The sequence below is a fragment of the Nelumbo lutea genome, chromosome 5 (genome assembly GCF_056320005.1).
Source record: "Nelumbo lutea isolate HS-2025 chromosome 5, American lotus-T2T, whole genome shotgun sequence".
Classification (NCBI taxonomy): domain Eukaryota; kingdom Viridiplantae; phylum Streptophyta; class Magnoliopsida; order Proteales; family Nelumbonaceae; genus Nelumbo; species Nelumbo lutea.
Window position 1 is genome coordinate 77,096,866 of NC_142688.1, and position 24,354 is coordinate 77,121,219.

Consider the following 24,354-nt stretch of genomic DNA (forward strand, 5'->3'; position numbering starts at 1 on the left):
GGGGTGTAATAATAGACTAAAAGGAATTACCTCACCCTTTTGGTCCTGCCAAATTCTTAACCATCTTATGGTGGTTTTGATCTTCGGCATTCAGCATTTAACACCCTCATTGGTTTTGGGGAATATGGGTCTGATAAGCTCTCTATTGTGAATGAAGGGTGTATTTTCTCACATTCAACACTTCAGCAGAAATTTGCTGCTGTAGCCACCACCTGGCAACACCTTAATTTACTATCCCCAAATTGATATGCTTAAGCAACGTATAGGTAGAGAAGTATAACCCTCTTATCAAAACTGTCTTGTAATATTTTCTGTTGAACGCTTGAACCTCTCACTAGTTCTAAACCAAATAGTTGAAGCTAATCTGCCATTTCCATTAATTTCTTCTAGGGACAGATTACTGGAAAAAATGAATATAGTACCCGCTAAGTATCTTCTTTCTTTTTGTTCTCTTACCATTCAAAAGATTCTTTCATTCTGAAGATTTCTTCTGTTTTTTTTTTCCCTGTTTTGTTTTATCTTTTCCTTTTCGCAGGAATATATGTGCCTTCATCCAATAGATTCTTTATCTTTTCATTTGCAAAGAAAGTATGTTACACATAGAGATGCAAGGAGGAACTATGTAATTTTGCTTTAATCACAAATGCTCTCTCCTGTGAAGTGATGCAACTCCCAACCCAACCCGAAAATGTTAGGTTGGGTTGGATTGGAATGGTACATACAAATGTGAAATTAAGTCAGGTTTGGATCGGGTCAGGTTGGCCAAAGCCTCAACCTTAACCTAAGCTGAAGTTAATTGTGTTTTTCAGCCCTCATCCCAACTCAAAATTCAACACAACACAACACAACCAGTTTTTTTTTTTTTTATCAAGATTGGGTTGAGATTGGTTTGGGTTAACCCAGCCGAGGTTGCATCCCTAACTGTAACAATCAAGTAGGTCTGTTTAACTTGTATGTAGTTTTAGTGCCAATTAGCAGAGACATCCAGCTGAGTATGTTGGGAAAATTGGGCATTAAATATCTACGTTCAGCTTGAGGGGAGTATCAAATTACATATATGCCCAAATGAGGGTAACTTTGTAATTTTAGATTACATTGAATTATATGCTTGTAATTCGGGAGACGAGAACCCAACCTTCGCTCCTTTTCATCTCCTACTTGCTACGTCTCTCCACTTAACCATCACTCAAATCCAACAAGATAAAATCCGGCAACTTTGTATAGGGGTGAAAAAACAAACTGAAAAATCGAATCGATTGAAAAAACGACCGAAACTGAATAAAAAAATTAATTAATCAAATTGGTCCGTTCAGTGTTTTTAAAAAATCGAAAGTATTAGTTCAATTTTGGTTAATTAATATAGAAAAATCGACAGTTAACCGAAACAATCGGTATATATATTTGTATATATTATATATTTTTTATATTATAAATTAATAAATATGCATTATATATATAAATATACATATATATATATATATATATTTATAATATATGATATATTATTTATTATTTAAATTATAATATTTTATATATATTTATAATTTTTATTATATATATTATAATTATAAAAATTAAAAACCAAAAAACTGAACTGATGGTTAACTGAACCGCTCAACTGATTATCTGATTGATTTTGATTCAGTTTCAGTTACTGGTTTTCCAAAAATCAGTAATATCGGTTCGGTTAAAAAAAAACGCTCACGCCCAATGTTACATTACATGAACTTCCCTATTGCCGCCGATGGTACAAGAAACACAACATTTCCTGACCTCTAATCTGCAATTTCCAATGTTGTGCTGTCCGTAAAATATGAACAAATAATAGAAATAGTATTCTATAAAGGTAGAGTTCAGTATTATTTCTACTTTCTTATGTCCTCTATTTTTTCTTGGGTTTAATCAATTAAACTTGGGGACAGACCAAAATGAATGATATTATACAATTAAACTTGGATCCGAAACGAATTCAGATTGCAATATGATAACAGACAATTAAATGATCAAAAAAGTTATACAGTAATGAACTAAAAATGAATGATATTATACAATAACCATGTTTGGTCCTAAAATGCTACAAGAATTTCCCACTCAGAGTTGGGTATTACAAAAGTTTAAAAGTATCTTAGAAATGACTATTTTATAGACTGTGAATGGGGGCATTCAGTTCTCTCAACTTTTGCTCTGAATTTGCATAGTCCACATGCTTATATCCCTCATTGATCAGACATTGCCGGTCGTACGCAGCAAGTTTGTTTTCATGCAGACCAGCAAATAAGCTGTGAATGATAAAGCTTGAGGGAAATCGGAACATATCCCCATGAATAATAAATATAAATATGGGAGATGTTATCCATGCGTGGCTAAGGACATGCTGTGTTGGAATGAGATGCGCTCTGTGAGGAACAGATCCAGACTCAGCTTAAGGGCCTAAGGCTGAGGCTGTCTTCCCAATTGGTTAGATTTGAAATTGGCTTCGTTGCTCACAAGACGTGCACAGTCCTCGCAGTGTTGCATTAGGAATATCTCCCCATAAAAAAAGCATATAAGTACAGAGGTATTTCCAATGCAAAGCTGTGAAAGGCTGTGCCAACGGTGTGAATACGTCTTAGCACTGAAGCCAATCTCATTAGGTTTTAGTTCTTCATCAATTTTAAAAATAATTCCCTTAAAACTTAACAACCTCTGTCGGACTCAGACTACATTTGGCATTATATATCAAAGAGTTTTGACCAATTAAAACCCACCCATGAATTTTGATAAAGAACAACTGATTCGTTAATATGTTTATGATTCCAGTTTATTGGTCAGTTGATTTTCGAACCCGAAGACTGCATGGGACATTATAAGTCTTTAAAATAAGGAAAGCCAAATGCAGCCTAAATGGATTTCAATGCAATCCATATGCCCTAAGAGACCAGGGCATTCACGCACCCTTTTTTGTTCAGTTATGACTGGTTCTTTTCTTTTTCTCATGGAGATGGATATTCAAGCCTCAAGGTTTTCGCTTTTCTTTAAACAGCTGACCATGTCAAAATCTCCAAATAGTACACGAAAGTGCAAGACAAGAGACAGATATCACAAAATCTGTACCATTTCTAATCTACACATAATTAAAGATTTGTATCAAGGGACTTCTACAGTGTCAAATCCGGCTAAAGTTTCATTTAATTTGATTCTTTCTATCATGACAGAAAAACTGAAAAACAATAATCTCTTACAATCCATAGGGGTTTTAAGAATTCACTGCGTTTGCATCCTGCTTTCTGCCTTTTCTTCTTCTTCCGTGTTCTTTCTAATCAATTTCTAGCAAGTCTTCCCCTTCTCACCTTCATTGACCACCCTCAAATTCCTCCACAGGTATCTCCCGCTAGCCATGTCCACGAAGACCCAGAATCCATTTCGAATAGCCTGCACGCAGCAAAAAGAAAGCCTAATTAGGAATCAATTCTCATTAAATGCAGTAATGCTACGATGAAAAAGAAAAAAAAAAAAAAAAACAAAGGAAACAAAGCAAAGCAAAGCGATCGTACCCGTTTAAGATTGAATTCTTGATCTTTCTCGGAAGATACCTTTTCTGAGTTTATTGAATCGCCGTGGATCATGTCGTCAATGTCAGAAGAAGAAGATCGGACGGTCTTCCAGGCAAAATATCCGGCCAAAGTCGCCGAGAGGAAAACCAGAATGATCCTAAGAGGACACATCTTCTAGAGTAGAAGAGATGGTTCTAGAAGAAGATACCCCTGCCCGGAAAATGGAACCAATTTCTGCAACACCTGGCTTACCGACGGCGGCTAGATATGCCGGAACAGAGAAAATTATAGTAGCATACGGGCTTTCGTTCCCTTGGTAGTTGAAAGCGTAAGGCTACAAAGAAATGAAATTTTGAGAGAGAGAGAGAGAATATATGTATATAAATTGGGAATAGCGCGTAATGCTCCACGGGGAATTTCATGGTTTTTCTGAAATAGAAAACGTCAATGGATTTGGTTTGGGTTTTACGCAGTCGATGGTGGCGCCAACTACTGCTATTACCATTCACATCATATCAGTGTCAGTGATCACAGTTGACAGCTGATTCCCCTTTCTTTGTGGATTATTCTTATCATTTTTATTAGTTGCCACGTGGCAATTTTCAGGGGTTTATATGCATTGGTGCAGAATAAAGGAAAATAAAGTAAAAGTCAAAATAAAAGTGGACCAGAATTTATATTTTTCTCATTTGCATACTGACGCATTTGTAACAGTGCAAATTAAATTGCACGGCAAACAAAACGGAGCCTAATGATGGTTAAGTTTCATCTTTAAGTTTCGCCAAGATCCCGCTGATGCTGGTATGATTATGCATATTCCCATATCTGCTAATAGAGTAGCAGACTTGGTCGCAAAGAAGGCTCAACTAGGCTCATTTATTACCTATGACTTAATTAAATTCATTTTCAAGGCGGGTTTGGAGAATTATATGCAAACATTGTCCTTATTTATCTCATTTTAGGGCAAAAATATTTTTTTCATCCCCGTTCCATCCCCATTAAGATTAGGGAAAACCCGCCCCATTGAGGGTAAGGCAAGGTGGGGCGTCAATTTTATGGAAAAAATTGACATCCCTAGTTGATTGTGAGTATTGATTTTTTTTTTCTTTTTAATTAAGGTCTCCTTATTAAGGCCCGATTAGTTGCATTTGATGGCTGTATTAGGGCTGTTTAGCCAATAATAACACCTCCGGTCAGCATCAAATATATATGCACTACGACTTCTCCATTCTCTTGAGATCGGATTTGCTCCTCGCACCAACCTTACAGCACATCACAGCCGTGCATTGAGAATATGTCCCGAACTTGATATTATCATTCATGCGAAGATGTTTCCAATTAACGGATGTAGTGCACTGTGAGGTTGGTGTGAGGTGTGCTTTGAGGTCAAGTCCAAATTCCAATCTCTCATTTCATGCAAGGCTGGCGTGGGGCATTATTATTGTCCTTAACATAGCTATCAAGTGCAGTAATCCAAATTCTGCTTACAAAACAATTTTCTTCTTCTTGAGATTTTATATGCAAATAAATGAAAAAATATAGAAGAGAGGGATAATGAAGAAAGAGAATTTTTTGGGGATTTGACTATGATACTAGAAAAACATGATGTTCAAAAAATTTGTGAACAATATCAATTAGTATAAAAAACATGTTAACCAATCATGTGAAATTTACCAAAATTCACGGGTGGGTTTTGATTAGTCTAAACTCTTCTTTTATCATGTCTTTCCAACATCATAGATTTTTCCTTTTTTTTGACCCCAACATTTAAATTGTCATAGACCTATCCGATTTCATAACCATTATTGAAATTTTACATTTCTTTTTTTTTTTATTCATGTGTAAGATGAATAGAATTTTTGAATACTTACTATTGGGGAAAACCTAAAAAATGATGCTTCCTCCAATGATGGTTGTTGTATAATTCGAGAACAATATTTTATTGACAAATGACTTAACCAAACAAAATTTTAGAATCCATTGGGGGGAAGCACCTATTTGGCATCAAGTTGGCGTTGATTTTTTAATAAATGACAATGGAACCAAACACCATCTAGCTAAGCCTTAATTGTTATAAAATTTGACTGATTCATGAAAGTTAAGTCAATTATAGTTAAAATTTTATGAAGTTGTTAGAGGTGTAAAGTGTATCATGTTGTGCCGACATATAGGCCTAGGTAGGCAATGCTTGTCTGACTTAAAACCCTTCAAATGTTAGGCTTAACATTGCCCCTAGCACGAGCTTAGAAGGGTTTGGTCATAGGAGGAATATTATTTTTAAAAAATTCAAAAAATAATGAAAGATTTAAAATAAATTAACAAAATAGTCAAGAAATTGAAAAAATCTTAAAATTTTATTCTATTTGAATTTTGAAGTACACAATTATTATATATAAAATAATAAAATGAAATTAAAAAGATTACAATACAATTGGAATTGTATTATGCGTTGCTATGTTGCTATGTTGTGTTGGGTTATGGGCCTGTGTTAAAATCCAGGTTTATTGATGGATTGTATGCTAGGTGTGTTGGTGCGTGGGCGGTGCAACCCCACTTTACAGCTCTAGGAGTTGTTTAAGGAGAGGACATAGATCGGTGTTTGGTCAAACATCTATAAAAATCATTGTTATATATACTTTTCCAATAATTTATTTTACTTATTTTTATTTGATTATTCAATTATACATTCATCTTATATTCTTTATTTTAAAAGACTTTAGTTGGGGGAAATACTTTTAGTACCTAATTCACCCATTTTCATGTATATGTGCATTCATTTCATATTTTGTAAAAATAAAAATCAATATTATAATTTTGGTGTAAATAATCAAACTCATTATCTTAAAGATAAGGTTTTTAAAGACAAACTTTTTGATTAATCATATTAGCAATATTTTTCTTAACATACAACTTATGATGAAATAATAATATATACTTTTAGAATTAAGAATTCAATTAACATACTTTACAATTAACTTATTTTGGTTACATAGCAAGTGAATGACAACAAAAGCAAATTATATTACGAATTTGTTAAGGTGTTGTGGAATTATTTTGGCATCGTGAACAATATATGGGTGTTTGGTTTTTACCAAATCAAAATCCTATTTGATGGGTTGATTAAGTGTGATAATTTGTATTAATTATTCTTATTTTGTCTTATATGAAAGTAACTTTTAGAGAAAATACCACTTTGATTTTTTTTTCTATAGGGGTATTTGTACTTTGGGTATCCTATGTGCTTTAATATAACATTTATGTGTTATAAATGAAACAAATAATTATACATCGTAAATAATACAAAATACTTTATTTTTCAATTTACAAATTTTGAGGTGTTTTTGATATCGTAGTGTTGTGTAACCAAAGTTCAAAATTTTGATATGATACACTTTATATCGGGCGTATTATATTATATCGAGCACTTCACGATACACCTATTTATACGTTTTTCTGGAACCAACCTTAGTTTAATGAAAAATATAGTTAAAAATAGGCCTATAGATGAAACTTTGAAAAAAGTTAAAAAAATTATAAAAGCATGCAATTTAAAGTATCGATAATGTAAAGTTTTATTGTCAATCCATAGGGGTTCAGCAATATTTTGAACCTTGTGTATAATATTATAAAACCATTTTATTGCCACAAACATTTTTTACTTAAATAAACCAAAATTCTATTTGGGTAGTTGATGAAGTACAAACATTTTGTACTTTTCTTTTTCTTAGATTGTATGAATATAATGATATGAATACACTTATAAATTAAGTATAAATACATTTCAATAGGAAAATGAAATTAAGAACAAACTTAAAATTTGTTTGGGATTATAGCTGATAAGGGCAACTTTTGGGCCCTAATGTCAATACAAGTAATAGTTTTAATAAAATTGCAAAAAAGAGGTTAACTTTTTCAAATAATAATATCAAACAAGGGAAAAAATACTATTTATCTCCTCTTGTAGATTATTCATTAGTGCTGCTGCCCACCGCTAGACCTGTTCATGGATCGGGCCAATCCGGGCTTGGACCGGACTTTCACTTTGTATTAATAGATTTTTCTAAGTTCTGAGCCTGAGCCCGACCTAACCATCGGGCTTACAACTTGGGCCCGAGCCCGACCCTCATAAAAAGCCTGAAGCCCGAGGCAAAATTTAACCCATGCTGTTACTTCTGCTGAAGCGGTTGAATAGAGAGAGTGAGAGAGAGAGAGAGAGAGAAATTATAAAGAAAAAAATAGAAAATGTATATATAAAATTATAAATATATATTTCAATATATATTATATTATTTATATATTTTATATAATATATAAATACATATTGTGTATTTTATAAAATATATAATGCTGAGTCGGGCTGGGCTGGGCTTTTTTGACAAATCCTGAGCCCGACCCAAAACACAGTCGGGCTTACTGTGTTAGGCCCGAGGTCAATCCCACGGGCCTAATTACATGACCAAGCCCGACCAGGGTGCGGGGCGGCCCATCGGGCTACTCGACCCGTGTACAGGCGTACCCACCGCTGCCTTTAGCAACCTTCAGAAATGCCTTCACTGCCTCCGTTAATCTCTAGCAATGCCTGCACCTACCTCTGCTGCCTTTGTCCACTTCCGACAATGCGTCTGCCCACTTATTCCTACTCCAATGTGCATTCCATTGCTTTTGTGCTCCCCTCTACAAGGTATATGCCCAATAAGAAAACTTGTATACACCAAAAAATTGCTTGGTTCATGATCATGATTCAGGAATGTGTTTGATAGTTTTCTTTTCTCTTAAAAGTTAATGTGTTTGATATTTTTCTTTTCTTTTACAGTTACCCTCTCTGATTTTTTTTCTTAGCCGAACAACTAACCAGTCAGAGCTGATATTTGAAACAGTTGTACTGTAACAACATCATCCAATCGGTTGATTAGTTAATGAGTGGTACATACGTTGTTACGCTTGTTTTGACAGGTCAAAACAATTAGAAGCCTGGAGTTGTACATCTACTACTATGGCTGGGGAAACTACGAAAAGAGAAAATACAAATGCAACGCTAGGGGCGTTTACAACTCTTTCTATTTCATTGTAGCTGTAATTCTATACTTGTACCACTTCTTTCAGTTTGGTTATTGTTGTCCCAATATATATTAGTTGAACTTGGAGAATCATCACTAGTAGTTTTTTTATATTTTTCTATCACAATATAATGCCGACGGGTGGCGGCACTTGACATTCTAAATCTATATATTTAAATTTAATTAGTGTTCTTGATGCTTTTACGAAGAAAAAGACCAAATGTGAATATACAATGCAATTAAGTGCCTGTCGACGATTATGGTCGTTGTAATGAAAACAACTTATAGCCAACAAAAGGTAAAGATTTGGAAAATCCTGTAGGTGACGATTTCAGCCATTTCAGCATTGGGAAGCACATATTAGGACCTTGTCATTGAGCGGCAGCTTCTGTAGTGTCACTCTAAGAACCTCTAAAGGCAGAGGTGGGGGGGGGTGGCGGCGTTGGGCAGAGGCAGAGGCAGAGGTGGGCGGAGGCAGCGAAGATAGGCGAAGGTGTTGCCGGAGATTGTCGGAAGTGGTGGCGGGCAGAAACGTTGATGAATGATTTGTAGGAGGAAGAAGATGAACAATGTTTTTGCCCTTATTTCATATTATTTTTTAAAAAATTTGAACTATTTTTAAAATTTTATTAAAAGTATTACTTTTATTAATATTTTTGAAATGTTATTAAAAGTATTACTTTTATTGATAATGTAAATTTTATGGATATAAATAGAAAATAACAACTTTTAGTTTTATTAAGTTTTATAAATAGAAAAGAACAACTTGAGTAATGCCCAAACCCCTAACCAATTTATAGGCATTTAAATCAATTATTATTTATTATTGTATAACTAAGGTTCAAAATTTCTTGTTGTATAACTAAAGTTCAAGATTTCAATATGATACATTTTGTATCGAGTGTATTATATTATATCGAATACTTCACGATACACCTATTTATACGTGTTTCATGAATCAACTTTAGTTTAATAAAAACTATAGTTAAAAATAGGCCTAAAAGTGAAACTTTAAAAAAGTTACAAAAATTATAAAAATGTGCCATTTAAGTATTGATAATGTATAGTTTTGTTATTCATACACAGGGTTTATCAATATTTTGAATATTCTTTATAATATTATAAAACCGTTTTATTGCAGTATAGGCATTTTTTTTACTTAAACAAACCAAAATTCTATTTGGCTAGTTGATAAAGTACAAGCTTTATGTACTTTTCTTTTTCTTTTATTATGTGAAATTGATTTTTGAGAAAATATCATTTGTATGTTTTCAAATGATACAATACTTGTAAAAATAAAATATTTTTTTTCTTATATTTCAATGCATAAATCAAATATAAATACAATACTTTTGGAATATAATGATATGGATACACCTTATAAATTAAATATAAATACAATTCAATAGCAAAATGATATTAAGAATAACTTTAAAATTTGTTTTGTAATATAAACTTTAAGGTTATAAATTGAAAAAAAACAACTTTTAATTTTGTTAAGTTTTTTACTGAAATAAACATTTGAATGAACACCTTATCTTTTTTGTACAATTAAAGAAAATTATACTTTTTTAGAAGAACATATTTTGTAACATCTAATAGAAATATATAATTAATATTTTTCTTGATCATGTAATATCTTTAAATTGCTTTATTTAATTATGTTGTAAAATAATAAAGAAGTTAGAATGGAACTTATCAGTAAATGCTTTTCAAACTGAAACTTGCAGAATTGCAAAATTGAGAGGTTGTAAAGTGAAGGAGGGCTGAGTCGTGCCACTTGGTCACTCTTCTTAAAAGTGCTATACGATGCAGTCGGATGATTGCAAATCGGTTTCCAAGATAAAACAGCCCACATGCCACTGGTAGGCGTGCACTCTTACCAGGCATCCATGAACCAGAGAGAGATGATGCTCAATTCAGATTTATAGAGAAGACAAAGAAGAACAATATCGAAAATATCGCTCTGTGAAAACAATGTTGACCAACACTCCTTTTATAGAGTGTTCTGAGACCCGAAAGGATAGGTACCCTTTTAGAACAATGCACCTGTTTGAAGAGACACGGAAGGAAAACACAATAACTTGTTCGAAAAGACACAAACAAGAGGGAACACGAGCAGAAAAAGAAAATTCTTCAAAAAATAAATTTGAAATTAAAATTCAAAAGATTAATTCGTTAAAAGAACATGACCCGACCCGACTTGGCTCGGCGTGCGCGTTTGAAAAGCACCACCAACCCTTTCACATGCATGGGATATCTATAGTGGTTTTCCTCTTATGAGTCATATCCATATAGAGAGCAAAACTATAGATGTACTATACCTCCACTCCTTTCCCAAACAATGTGAGACAATGAATATTTCCATGCACTCAAAAATGGAAAAGGGAAAAGACAAAAACAATAGAGGGAGGAGAGAGATTCTTGAAAATTTGAATATGCCTCCAACAAATTCTTTTAACAATTTTATACTTATGTTTGAGTTTAATTTTTTGTTTTATAACTTAAATAATGCCCAAATCCCTAACCATTTTATAGGCATTTAAATCCATTATTATTTCTACGATTTTAATGAAAAATAATTGTATAAAGAGAAACCTATGTTAGAATTGCTTTTTTAAAGCTTATTATTATACACCCAAAATTACATTTATCATTAGCTACTTTAAGATTGTTACAATCTGGGTGACTATTTATATAAAGTTTAAACAATGACTCTTTCGGGTCAGAATGAATTATTTATAAAATATAGTTAAGTAATAAAACTCTAATTTTTTTAATTAACATGTGGATTGTTTATTAGATCATAATTTTAACTATTTTATCATTAATATTTATTAATATTAATATATAACTTGTTTTTATGTATACATTTTAATACTTATTTCACATGGATAAAATGTTCACAAGTTGATGAAAAATTAAATATATGAATATAATTCAAATAAAAGTCCTATGATGCTAAAATAAATATTTGTGCTATATTAAATCTCAACATTAATCAATTATATTAAAGACATCACATAATTTACTTATTTTTTTTGATGATTCACATTTTAAAAGGTATACTTATTAAATACTTTAAGACTTTTTTTATTTAGGGATGAGAGTTGGTTAATAGGAAAGTTGATATAATTTTTCTTATTCTTTTATTAATGAAATGTAGGTTTCATGGAAATTGAATAAGTTTTTTTATAAACTTAACTAATAAAGTTTTACCCATTTATATTACTCATGGAGTGGGTAAGAGTAAAATACCCTAACTTAAATAAAAAAATTAAATATTTTATAAATTACTCACCCTTTTAGAAAAAGTAGGTAAATGTATTTATATTAATAACATTTTATCTAATAACATTAGTTAACGTAAATGCAATTAACCAAATAAATAAATTATTGTCAAACGAATATGGTTTAAAGACAATTTGTTCACACTCATTTTTCATATACATAAATTAACATATTCATAAATAATCTTATTTCTATACCTTTTAGTTATAAAAAAATGGATATTATTAAGAGTAAATCTTTTTTTTTTAAATAATTTGTTAATAATTATTTTAATTTATTTTTATAAAGTTTAACACTTTTTATTGTACTTATGTGATAATGGATTAAGTTTAGTAAGAAAACCTTATCACAAGCATATATTGTTTTAGTATTTTTTGTGACATTGTGATAATATCTTCCTGCATTAGAAATTAGATTTATCTTTTTAAAAAACTTTCTTAGATATTGAGTTAGCTAGACACATCAATACTAAAGCAATGGCGTTTCATTCATTTTTTATGTAGCCATTTATTTTGGTAAATATTTTTGAAAAATACTTATTCGGGTAAATGCACATACCAGTGTTTTTTTGTTTTGTAGGTGAAGTTAAATAATGGCCATTTTACCCATAAAATATCATTATTAGAAGGAAAAATTTTGTCTCATCATGTATTAGCAATTTTGCTTGGATTAAAATTTTTTTTTACATAAGTGGATAAATGTTATATTAACCCAGGTAATTGATACACTTGAGATTGATTATTTTTCATGAGACCCACTAATATTGAAAAATAAACACAGATTAAATGATTAATTCTTATGCTTATTAACTTGCCATTTTTTTTTTACCAAAAATGAATGTTGTATAAAATATACCCTTAGTTTTTTAATTGATAATAAACATAAGGGCTTAGTGTAATTTTTTTTAATTTTCAAATAAAGAATATAAATTTAATGACTCTTAAATGTACTTAGACTTTTCTGATATCATTGTTATTCTTAATCTACATCCTTAAAGGTGAAATTTTGACTGTTATCATCTTTTAATATCCATTATTCATTTTCACGTCTTTGTTACAACATATTTTTTACTTTATTATTTTAACCAAATGTTTCAATTTTTTAAGTGGAACATTTTATGTATCTTTGAAGAATTGTGCATTTTAGAATTTGTAGAATACTTTTTAAAACTTTTAAAGATGATTTAGTAAGTTGTAGAATACTTTTGTCTTGGTTAAAATCTTTTAAAAGAAGCCATTAAGGTTGTGTTTGATAGTCCCGTCTATAAGACATGTGACTGTTTGATTTAATATGGACAATCCCCATCTAAAATATATTGTGAATAGAGACCACAAATTCTCTAATATATCATACATAGGTAAAGTTCGTGGATGGGGACCATTTACCCCACCCAAGGAGTAATTATTGTGACAATATGTTATAATTATTTTTTAGTTTATTTATTAATTTATTTTATTTATGTATTTTTAAGAACTTTTAGTATTTAAAGGTAATATCATGGTAATTTTTTACAATGAATCATTTCCATTATTTGAAGATAAAATGTAATTGCTTTTAAATTATTTTTAGTACATTTTTTGTTAATAGAAATGATTTTTTATAATTAGTTAAATTCATATTTTATACGTTTTATCCTCTTATATTTAAAATTTATTTAGTGTAATCAATAATATTATGTCAATTTTTTTTTATCTATTATTGTTTTGTCTTATTTTTTAATTTATTTCAAGTTTAAAATATAAGAAGTTTTTATTAATGATAAGCTATATAGATTATCTCTCAAGTTTTATGTGGGATGTATGGAATCAATAAGTGTATTTATTATTTTACACGTTGTTTGTAAGATGTATGGAATCAACAAGTATGGTTTGGACACACTATACATGCAGAAGAACCCTTTAGGTGTTGTTAATTTCAACCCACACATATTGTAGATTTGGTATTTTGCATAGTAGTGCTGTGTGGATCAAATCACACTCACCAATTTATTATCCACGTTATAGAACAGTCATAAGCTTTTAGCTCATTACTCATTTATTGTTTAAGTAAGGTGAGTAATGGTTTTTTATATTTGGTCAATTTAATGTTGAATATTATATGTAGATGGTAACTCATTTAAAAGTTTTTTAGGTGTTGTTGAAGAAATCTATCATACATTGGGTTTTTATTTTTATCTTATTTGATGGATTCAAGGACCATAGGCATAAGCAATATTAATTCCTTTATAAAAATTTTCATATTGTCGTAAAGAGCAAAGATCTCAATTTTCTTCATTCTTTAGTCACGTTTTAAGCATTTTTTAAGGGAATTAATTTTTTTTGCTCCCTTGAGAAATAATGAATAAACATTTTTTGTATCATTATTATATACTTTTCTGTCATATTACTAAGATTGTCTAAATGAAATATGACATCAATTAATTAATAGAAGCTAAATTTAATATTAAAAGTAAATTAGTTTCATGCTAAAGTAACATAACGAATGAAAAATGATAAAATGGATGAATTTAACGTACCCGTTCATGTGCCTTGCGGAACAACACCTTTATGGAGTGATTATTCACCTAATTCGAATTTTTATACATCTTGATTAAAGGAAAATACAATTTCTTTTAGGGTTTATTTGTTTACTGAGAAAGGGATGAGAAAAGGGAATGTTCTCGAATGTTCTCCATTTTCTGTGTTTGTTTGTTGGTAAATAATGTTTTGGAATGAAAAACGAGAGGGACGTGGGATCCCAAAATGAAGTGAGCGGGATCACACTAAAACAGTGCGACCCTAGTGGGAAAAGAAAAGTTTAAGACATTTGAGAAAATTTATCGGGCTTTGTCAGAATATAAACTTGATAGTCTTGTCTCCTTTGCAAGTAGCACTCCAACGGCCATATCTCCGGTGGTTTCTCTAGACTTCTCTTTGGAAGGTAAGACAAAATCCATGAACAATTTAATTTGGCGATTATAATTTACCCATTTTCGTTTTTTGTTTCAGTTAATTATTCATTCTTTGTCTTCGGTAGAGGTTTTGTTGGAATGAAACTACATCTTTCACAAGAATGCATCCATTCACTTTTTTCAAATTTCTTCTCATTTTAACCCAACGATGAGATCTGGTCACACTATGGTTTTATTTCATGAGAATGCATCTATTCTTTGTAAAATGTCTAAATACAAATGGGTTTTCCAGATCTGATATTTTCACTTCATTTGTGCTGATCTGTGCCAAATCCAAGAATGTATTTGTTCACAAGCTTGAGGTAACACCTCTACTCACACTCCCATTGTTTCTTATGTATCTTCATTCTATTTTGGTTGTTCTTTTCTCTATTTTTGTTTTTATTTCCTACAATCTCTACAAAATCAGAAATAATATTTGCAAGGTTAAATATAATCTCTATTTTTTTTTTCGCTTTTATTCCCTCTCACCTCTACAAAATCAATTATAATGCTTGCAAGGTTAAATATAACATCTTTTTTTTGCTTTTATCCCCTCCAACCTCTACAAAACCAGTAATAATGCTTGCACAGGTTGAACATAACCTCTGTTTTTGTTTTTATTCTTTCCAATCTTTGCAAAATCAATAATAATGTTTGCATGGGTTAAATATAATCTTTGTTTTTTTTTTCCTTTGGTAATAATGCTTGCACATGTTAAAGAAAAACAAAAAAAAAACTATGTTTAATGTCATTTTCAATGATTATATGTTTAATGTCATTTCAAAAATAAAAAAAGTATGATTCTGATAAAGAAAAATAACAATATCAAATCCATGACTGTGTGGAATTTGGGTCTTTAGTTGCTTTAGTATCAAATCTTGCTAAATGAAGGTGAGAAAGTTTGGTGAGTGATACTAATACATTCATGAAGTTGGAGTCATGGAGGTTGTGTGGACTTTTGGGTCATATTGGCAAAGATGGTAAAACTATCACGGGGAAGGCTTTGAAAATTGAAATTGAGGGAGAGCCAAATATGAATGTAGAGTCCATTCAAAAACTACATAATCTCAAGCCACAATTTATCCCATGTCTCAATCAAAGTTTCTTTTCCTGTCAACATAAACTTACATAATTGATCATCGATTCCATCACTTCTTCTGGACACGATCTCCTTATAAAACCTCTATTAGATCCCATGCTTCAAAGAAAAATGAAAAAAAGGACTATTTGGGTGACTGCAAATTACTGTATTTGATTTTGTCTTCATTCCAAACTTCCATTAAATGGACCAAATTCTAAAAGTAAAACCATAACAATTGGACCGTATATGATCTTCCTATTGGTACCAATTGAATGGTTTGGATTCAATGATTCCAAGGCTAGGAACCATGTAACCATCATTCATTTTCATTCATTCTATATAGAAATTTGGTTGTTATATATGGAAATGCTAGCCCTTGTGTTAACCACTTAATCCATCTTTAAATGTGTAGTGTAATTAGAAGATAAAAGAAAAGGAGAGAAAATGAAATCTGAGAACCAAAAATTTCAATGTTTAAGAGTATATATAAATTTTATATTCCTTTTGCCTCTCTAGTACAGATTTATATGTATGCATTTCATCATCTCAACATCGGAAAGAAGACATAATCAGGAGACATGGGTAGGTAATAAGTACTCTGGTGAAGCAAAAGATACTATTGTCAAATAACAAAAATTGGAATAAAAGAGGTGACACACCTCCAAACTTGCACTGATTTAAAGCACTTCAGTTGAGTACAAATGGAGTGAGTGCAAATGTTGGTTTAGTTTTATTGATGATTTTAATTTGTTTTGTATGCTTGGGTCCTTTTGGGAGGAGTAAAATTTGAAACAAAATTCTGATGGTTAAAAGGTGGGAAGCAAGGTGATTAATTTGGTTATTGTAACAAAAGAGTTCCTTAAAGAAATAAATCAATTCCCAAGGCCCTCACACTCCCTCCATCTGCTACCAAGCCACTATCCAATGGCAGACTAATTTATTACTTTAAAAACATTTACCTGAAATAAGCTCACAATCTATTGAAAACTAACTCCTTACACAATTTATTAAATCCCCGTTGTCCTTTTGAAGTCTGATGAATGGTGATTTGGCACGACCTAGTAAGAAGGGGCCATGTGGACGCGATCTGCTCGAAAGGTGACAATTCAGCCAAAGGAACCCAGTTCGCAACATTCGGAGCTCGGATTTTTAGTCACCTCGGCCCAAAAACCACCTCGGCGTAGAAACACCTTAACACTCAATCCAGTTTGGGATTAAAGAACCGAAGTACCAGTTCGGAGCTAAAGAGCCGAAATGCCATGTAATTGACTCCAAAGACCTCCCCAACGAACCCCAAATTTCTCGGGATCACAACGAGACTCATCCTATCTCCACCAGAATCGGAGGTAAAGGATAAACCTTATTAACACATTGCTCCCCTTAAAAAATGGAACAGATCTTATCCACGCAGCCCAGAGATCCCGGAGTTCTTTCGTAAGGCCCACGACTACATTATATAAGGACATGAAATCCCAAGGCAAAGGTACACGTGATTATTTACTCACTAGCACTCAAGCATTCAAATATTTAGCTCGCATCCACAGTATAGAATTGACTTAAGCATCGGAGCGACCTCGCCGGGTTAGCCACCCTGGGTTCTCTGATCTACTATTTTGTAGCTTGGTCCAGCTCACCGCATAACTGGAGTTCAGATCATCTTCTAGCTAGGAGTATCTAGGTCGCGCACAATCAATTGGTGCCGTCTGTGGGAACTCGATCGAAAGGTCATCCCAATTTTAGTTGCAATTTTATCTTTCGATTTATCCCAAAAGATTCTTCCAGCAACACCGAAAAAAGCATCGAGATGAACGTCATCGGGGGGCAAGATCAGCAATCAACCTTCCCCCAAGGTCCTATGGTATGCATTGGTCAGTTTACTATTCTTCTTACAACTTCAGGAGTCCCATCACTATTCGTACCGTAGGGAACTACGCAAGCGAGTGACCTCTTCTGCCCTAGTGGGAGAAGAGACAGTCAGCACACTCCTCCAGTCTCGCAAGGAAGTTTTAGAAACAGACCCAGGGATAGTTAGCTCAATAGGGCCAATCCGGCTCGACACTCCCAATAGGAAAAAAATGGCTCGTGAGGAGATAACAACCAACCCGGAGTTCGAGGTGCAAACTCGAGGCAGGACCCCTCTGTCCCTCATGATAGCTGGTGCAAACTCCACAACCAAGAGAACCTACAAAGAAGGAACTAGGATCCACCTCACGATAATGTCCATAGTGATGCCGAGATACCAGATCAGACCGAAATCAATAGTACCAACGCCGAGCCGGTGAAGAAGTAGCAGCGGTGACACCATAAGACACGTCACTCCTTGGCCAGAAGCAGTCTGTCAGCGAAGCCAAGCCAACAAGTAGAGCAAGCTAAAGAAAAGGAAGAAGTGAGCTTGGTGGCAACGAAGATCGCGCCTCCATTGCTTTGCTGGTCATCTCTTCTATCTCCCGAGCACCTAGCAACTCCGATGCCGATAGACTCCAAGGTGCCCCCATTAGATAAGTATGATGGGTTGTTTGACCCCAACGATCATGTGGATTCCTTCCAGTCTCAGATGTACCTAGCTGGGGCTAACGAGTCCTACATGTGTGTGGCCTTCTCTACTACGTTTAAGGGGGTAGTCCGAACTTGGTATCGGAACCTCACGCCGGGCTCCATCAAAAGTTGGTCACAATTTGCCGACTTATTTACTGTGCACTTCATTACCAACAAAAAGTGCCCAAATTCGCAAGAAAGCCTTTTGAATGTTGTTCAGAGGGAAGGAGAATCAATTAGAAGCTATATAAAGCACTTCAACGATACTTGCCTGCAGATATCAGACCTCGATCTAGCGGTGCGACTCACTGCAACAAAGAAATGAATCACCCATAAAGAATTAAAGTGGCACGTGGTAGCTAACAAACCAATAGATATCACTGAGTTCCTCAAGTTGACAGATCAGTTCATCGGTACCGAGGAGGAGATCAACCAAAAGATTGACAATCCATCGCCGGAAAAGAGGAAGAGGGAGAATGAAGGGACGAGCAATGGTGGGCAGAAAAGAAAGAAGAGCAAGTTCTTGAGCAGGGGAAGAAGTAAGTCAAGAAGCTGGACCTCTTTGTGCGGGCACAAGCCAGCTCGACACTCCAGGACCCCGCTCGTGGAAAGAACGAGCTATACGCCTTTGAATGATAAGCGAGGAGATATCTTAACGGCTATTAAGGATTCCTCCTCCGTCAAATGGCCTCCCATGTCAGGAAAATTCCAATGTCCAAGAACGCTGAGGCCGATGGATTGTCACGTCTAGCGAGCACGAGCAACAACACTATGCGAACTGTGCACATAGAGGACTTACCTTGGCAAAACATTCTCAAGGGGGGGGGGCAGAAGAGGTCACTCCTATGTCACAAGCGGAGCTGAGCTGGATCGACCCACTCACTGGTTATCTGCTCCACGGGACCCAAAAGGACCTCTTCGAGGCCTTTCTCTTCTTCCCCTTCTAAACACTCTTTAAAAGGTTAGCGGCGTCGACACCCGTCATAGCTTCTGCAAAAGAGAAGAAAAAGAGTTAGCTGTGAATTAAAGTAAGTGCAAAAAGGAAAAAGGAAAAGTAATGTGTGTGTGCTGAGGTGGAGGCCTACCTGGAGGACTCATCCCAGCTCGTACAAGCTTCTCCTTGGCCATGATATCTTCCATCTCAAGAACTTGTCCCTCCAAGAATGGATGACTGCCCTAGTCTCTGCATCCAGCCTCACCCCGGGGTCCTTAATGGCCACTCGCCAGTGAGTCGGGAATGGCCACCCTTCAGGGTTTCGAACATAGAAGTACCTCCTCTTCCAAGTTGATACCTTGTTGGAGTTACCGAACAGGACCTTGAACCCAGGGCAAGGTGAGATATAGTAGCTCTGCCGGTGTCCCCGTGTAGGCAAGAAGAATTCTTCTTAATGGAATAGATTGAGCTAAAGATGTCTAGGGTAAGAGGTCGGTTATACTCGTGGAAGAGTGAGATCGTACCAACAATGGTAAGGATGGAGTTCGGGTGTAGCTAGTCAATAGTGACGTTAAAAAACTTAATGATTTCTACGATGAAGGGGTGGAGTGGGAAGCGCAGCTCAGCTACGAGCTACTCCTAAAAAACCGTGAGTTTGTGATGATCGTGAACCCAAGGGTACTGACCCAAAGGAATGTTGAAGACAAGAGTGTTGGGGAGACGATAATGAGCTATCAAGGACAACAACCTATCCGAGGTCATTGTAGAAGGGCCAAAGTTGTCTGGATCTCGACCTTGAGTAGAAGACGAGACCCCCTCTCCGAAGGTTAGCCTCTCTACCTGAGGTTTGGGTCCCTCAAGTCGAGATGGCTTGACATCAGGTAAAGGCATTTCTCCTGAAAGGTTTAAAGGAGCTCTCTAGCGAAGAGCTGGCCTCACCGATGGGAGCTGAAGACTGCACCTCGGCACCCCCGGGCTCGCTAGAATCACTAAGTAACCTATCTATGCTAGCCCTAGACATATTGGACTGGAAAAGGAAAAGGGAACAAGTAGTGAAAGAAGACGAACTCACCAAATTAGGCGATAACGGCCTCAGACTCAAGGGAGAGAATGGCGAGCTGAAGGACTCTGATGCGACCTCAAGAAAGCTCAGATACACAATTTATGGCAAGGATAATGGGCCCTTCGGCCCCCTATTTGTAGTCTACCACATCCGACAATCGACGATTGAGATCTGTGCGATCTGACAACTCCCATGAAAACCGGCTGCACGCTACCCGATGACGAAATTGGTTGAGCACGCCCTTTGGCATCCGTGGAATTTATAAACAGTGCGATGCCCGCGCATGACCGAGACACGACTTGGGTCATTTTATGGTTAAGCCAGATGATTGAACAGGCTTGACCAACGGTCTGCCCTCCAAGTCGCCTAGATTCACGCCAAATCCACATGGAATCGTCATGAACTCCTCGCACTGGGTTAGGACCACTGGCACGAGGAGTGGGGGGCAATTGATGAAGGGTGATTTGGCACGACCTAGTAAGAAGGGTCACGTGGACGCGATCTGCTCGAAAGGTGACAAGTCAACCAAAGTAACACAGTTTGCAACATTTGGTGCTCGGATATTCAGTCACCTCAGCCCAAAAACCACTTCGGCATAGAGACACCTCGACACCCAATCCAGTTCAGGATTAAAGAACCAAAGTACCAGTTAGGAACTAAAGATCCGGAATGCCATGTAATCGACTCCAAAGGCCTCCCCAACGGACCCTGAATTTCTCTGAATCAGGATGAGACTCATCCTAGCTCCGCCTGAATCAGAGGTAAATGATAAACCTTATCAACACATTGCTCTCCTTCAAAAACGGAAAATATCTTTATCCACGCAGCCCGGAGATCCCAGAGCTCTTTTGTAAGGCCCACGACTACTCCATTATATAAGGACATGAAACCCCAAGGCAAATGTGCGCGTGATTATTTACTCACTAACATTCAAGCATTCAAGTATTCAAATCGCATCCACAGTATAGAACTGAGTTAAGCATCGGAGCGACCTCGCCAGGTTAGCCACCCAGGGTTCTCTGATCTACTATGTTGTAGCTTGGTCCAGCTCGCCGAGCAACTGGAGTTCGGATAATCTTCCAGATAGGAGTATCTAGATTGTGCACCATAAAAGTGATTTTCTCTTTGTAGAAATAGTCATAGATATCACAACCACCCATTCATTAGGATCCTTTCTAGGTGGTAGCTTTACAACTTTCGTAAGCTTTATAGGTCCCTCAAGCTGAATTTGCAAGCAACCATTTTCACTTTGTAACTTAATTAGATTACATTATGTCTAGGGTAAATTTTATAGCCAAAAAATTGATTTTGAATTCAAGGAATAGAGAGAGTGAGAGAGAGACCACACTTACTGATGCAACACTTCTAGGTTGCACTGTTTGTCGAACTCAGATTGGATGACATGGTCAAACTGTTTTAATGGTGACATAGTAACATTTCTGGGTTACAATGCCCAAATCTTAATTTTCTAAAATGTTGTTTAAACTATTATTCACCAGGCATTTCTCTAAAAACTGGATGGTTTTTATTCCACTGTCCAAATTTCTAGAATTTGCCTAGGTAATATATGAGATTTTTTTTTTAATATAAAATTACATCCTAAAGTTTTCAACCTGAGTCTTATATTTGTAATTTAAGGGATAAATCAATGGGCTACAAGCCTAGTGCTTTATTTGCTGTCACTCCTTGTCTTTGGAAGGCCTGGTTCCCAATGGATTTTATTTGGGGCTGCAAATACTCCAATCTAACAATGACTTGTAGTTTCGGAGTATGTACTTCATCAACTAAAGTGTACATATAAAACTTCATAATATTGAAATTTTGCCCAGAATAAGGATGCATGTAATACACAAAAAATGCAAAATTCAAATTCTTTGGGTAAAATACTTTTATTATATCACTAGAACGAATGGCAGAGAATAAGCACATGGCTTTTAGATAGACTACAACCATGTGCTTCAAATACAATTGTGATACATAGTGGTGTATTAACTTTTGCACTACCTTTGTTGGTGTCAACCTATCATGCTTCAAAAGGTTTAGTATTGACGAGGGCAGGCGGATTTGGCCCTCCAACGATATTGTGACACAAGGCACCTCGAAACAACTAGGTGACACCCAAAACCACCTAGGCAACGACTTGCCTTAGTCAAGTTGATGATGTCCCACCTGGCAGCCGGGCCCAGGCGCGACTTGGCGGCCTGGCCCAGCACTGAACTAGCGGTCTGGCACAGGCGCCGAATTGGTGTTCTGGCACAGGCACTGACCTGGCGACCTGGTCCAAGCGTCGACCTGACGACCTGCGAGACGTGCTTGCCGACAAATTCGGCATGCATGCCTAACACTTCCACAATCCTTGGAAGTTGGCCCACGTGCTGAACGATCCGGAGGGTGGTCAACGTGTATGGCGGTTACCTCAGGAAATCTCGGACCACTTAGACATTTCTCGGAAATCTTGGATGTAGTGCGTGAAGCCCACGCCAAACTATGCCTATATAAAGGCACAAACCACAATGGCATAGGGGGCAAGTAAGCATATTGTAGCTCTCATACTTTGTGATTTTTATCTCGCAGTCTGTTATGAGAGTATTAACTTAAGCATCAGAGCGACATCGCCGAGTTAGCCACCCCGGTTCCTCTGACATTGATTCCTTGTAGATTTCTAAAGAAGTACAAAGCTCAACAATCAATCTAGATGCCACTAGGCAGCTCGGCCCTCTGGTCAGCTCGACATCTAGGTCCTCATCCAGCAAAAGTTCGCTTCGGCCTCTGAATGATCGACCACTTGGAAGCAAACCAAATGACGAGGTACTTAGCACAAAAAATTGATTCATCAAATATCATGTTAGGTGAACAATTTAAATGGATGAGTACCTACTTTCTTATTGTAAGTATAAGGCGTTTCCGGAGTTCTTCACTATAAGGAACGCCATCCACCAGAGTAACAAAGGCATAAATCCCTTGTTATTTGAGCTATTACAGTATGATAATGCCCAAGATACAGAAAAATTACAAATAACAAACAAGTATGATAGAATAGCTTGACCAATGTATTTGGCACAAATAAAAAAAAAAAAGTTGGCTGTCACTGGGATTAGAATAGCTTGGCATGTTGCTACATTCCACTCCTCATAGTTGATTCTCCCATCTTGTAGGTTTAACAGGCGTCATTGCCATTTTTAATTCTGTAGCATGACACTTTCAGGTTTCAATTTAGAGAAAGCTTACATTATCTGTATCCACCTCTGAAATTATTTCCCTAGTGCTGGCTTCATCACCCTTTCCGTATCCTTCATAGTTGTTTCCAATTCATCTCGTGTAATAAACCTGCTTAAAATGCATGGTTGAACAAAGTTTTAATAAATAAATCAGATGCCACCCAAATAAATCAGTTTTAATAAATCTTGTGGAATAAACTTTCATAGCTAGGACTGTCAACGGAGCGAATTCGAATCGAATCACACTAAGTTCGAATTCGAATTCGATTGTAAAAGTGATGATTCGAATTCGATTAAATATTTGGCGGATGTGAAGACTTAACTGAATTTGATTTTACTGGTTAATCGAATATTCGAATTCAATTGGATATTTGAATCAACATAAAAATCTCAGTCTTGAAGTGTAACAACAAGCCTCTATTCACCATAAACAAATAACTCAGGCAAACAAAAAAAAGACAGAAAACAAAACACCTAAAAAACTAAGCAAAACAAAGAACAACAAATGAAAAAAAAAAGAAAACAAAACACTTAGAAAATTTAATAACAAATCCCTTTGCCGTAGAGAGAGAAAGAGAGGTAGAAAGAGGGGATCGCTCATCGAAAGAGAAACAAAGGAAAAAAAAAACATTAGAAAGATGTAAAGAACTTGAAAACCCCAAACATTCGGCTGATTTTTCTGCTACAATGCTTCCAGCTACTAAAGTTCG

At 35.2% G+C, this 24,354-nt stretch overlaps 1 protein-coding gene across 1 annotated transcript; it reads right to left on the minus strand.

The window, feature by feature from the left end:
* Positions 1–3,076: 3,076 nt before the first annotated feature.
* LOC148852986 (uncharacterized) lies at positions 3,077–4,060 on the minus strand. Its single transcript, XM_088945877.1, has 2 exons — positions 3,534–4,060; positions 3,077–3,411 (listed from the first exon to the last, which is right to left on the minus strand). Exons 1-2 carry the CDS (start codon positions 3,702–3,704, stop codon positions 3,307–3,309), a joined length of 276 nt encoding a protein of 91 aa, XP_088802003.1. The 5' UTR covers positions 3,705–4,060; the 3' UTR covers positions 3,077–3,306.
* Between the last annotated feature and the right edge of the window lie 20,294 nt (positions 4,061–24,354).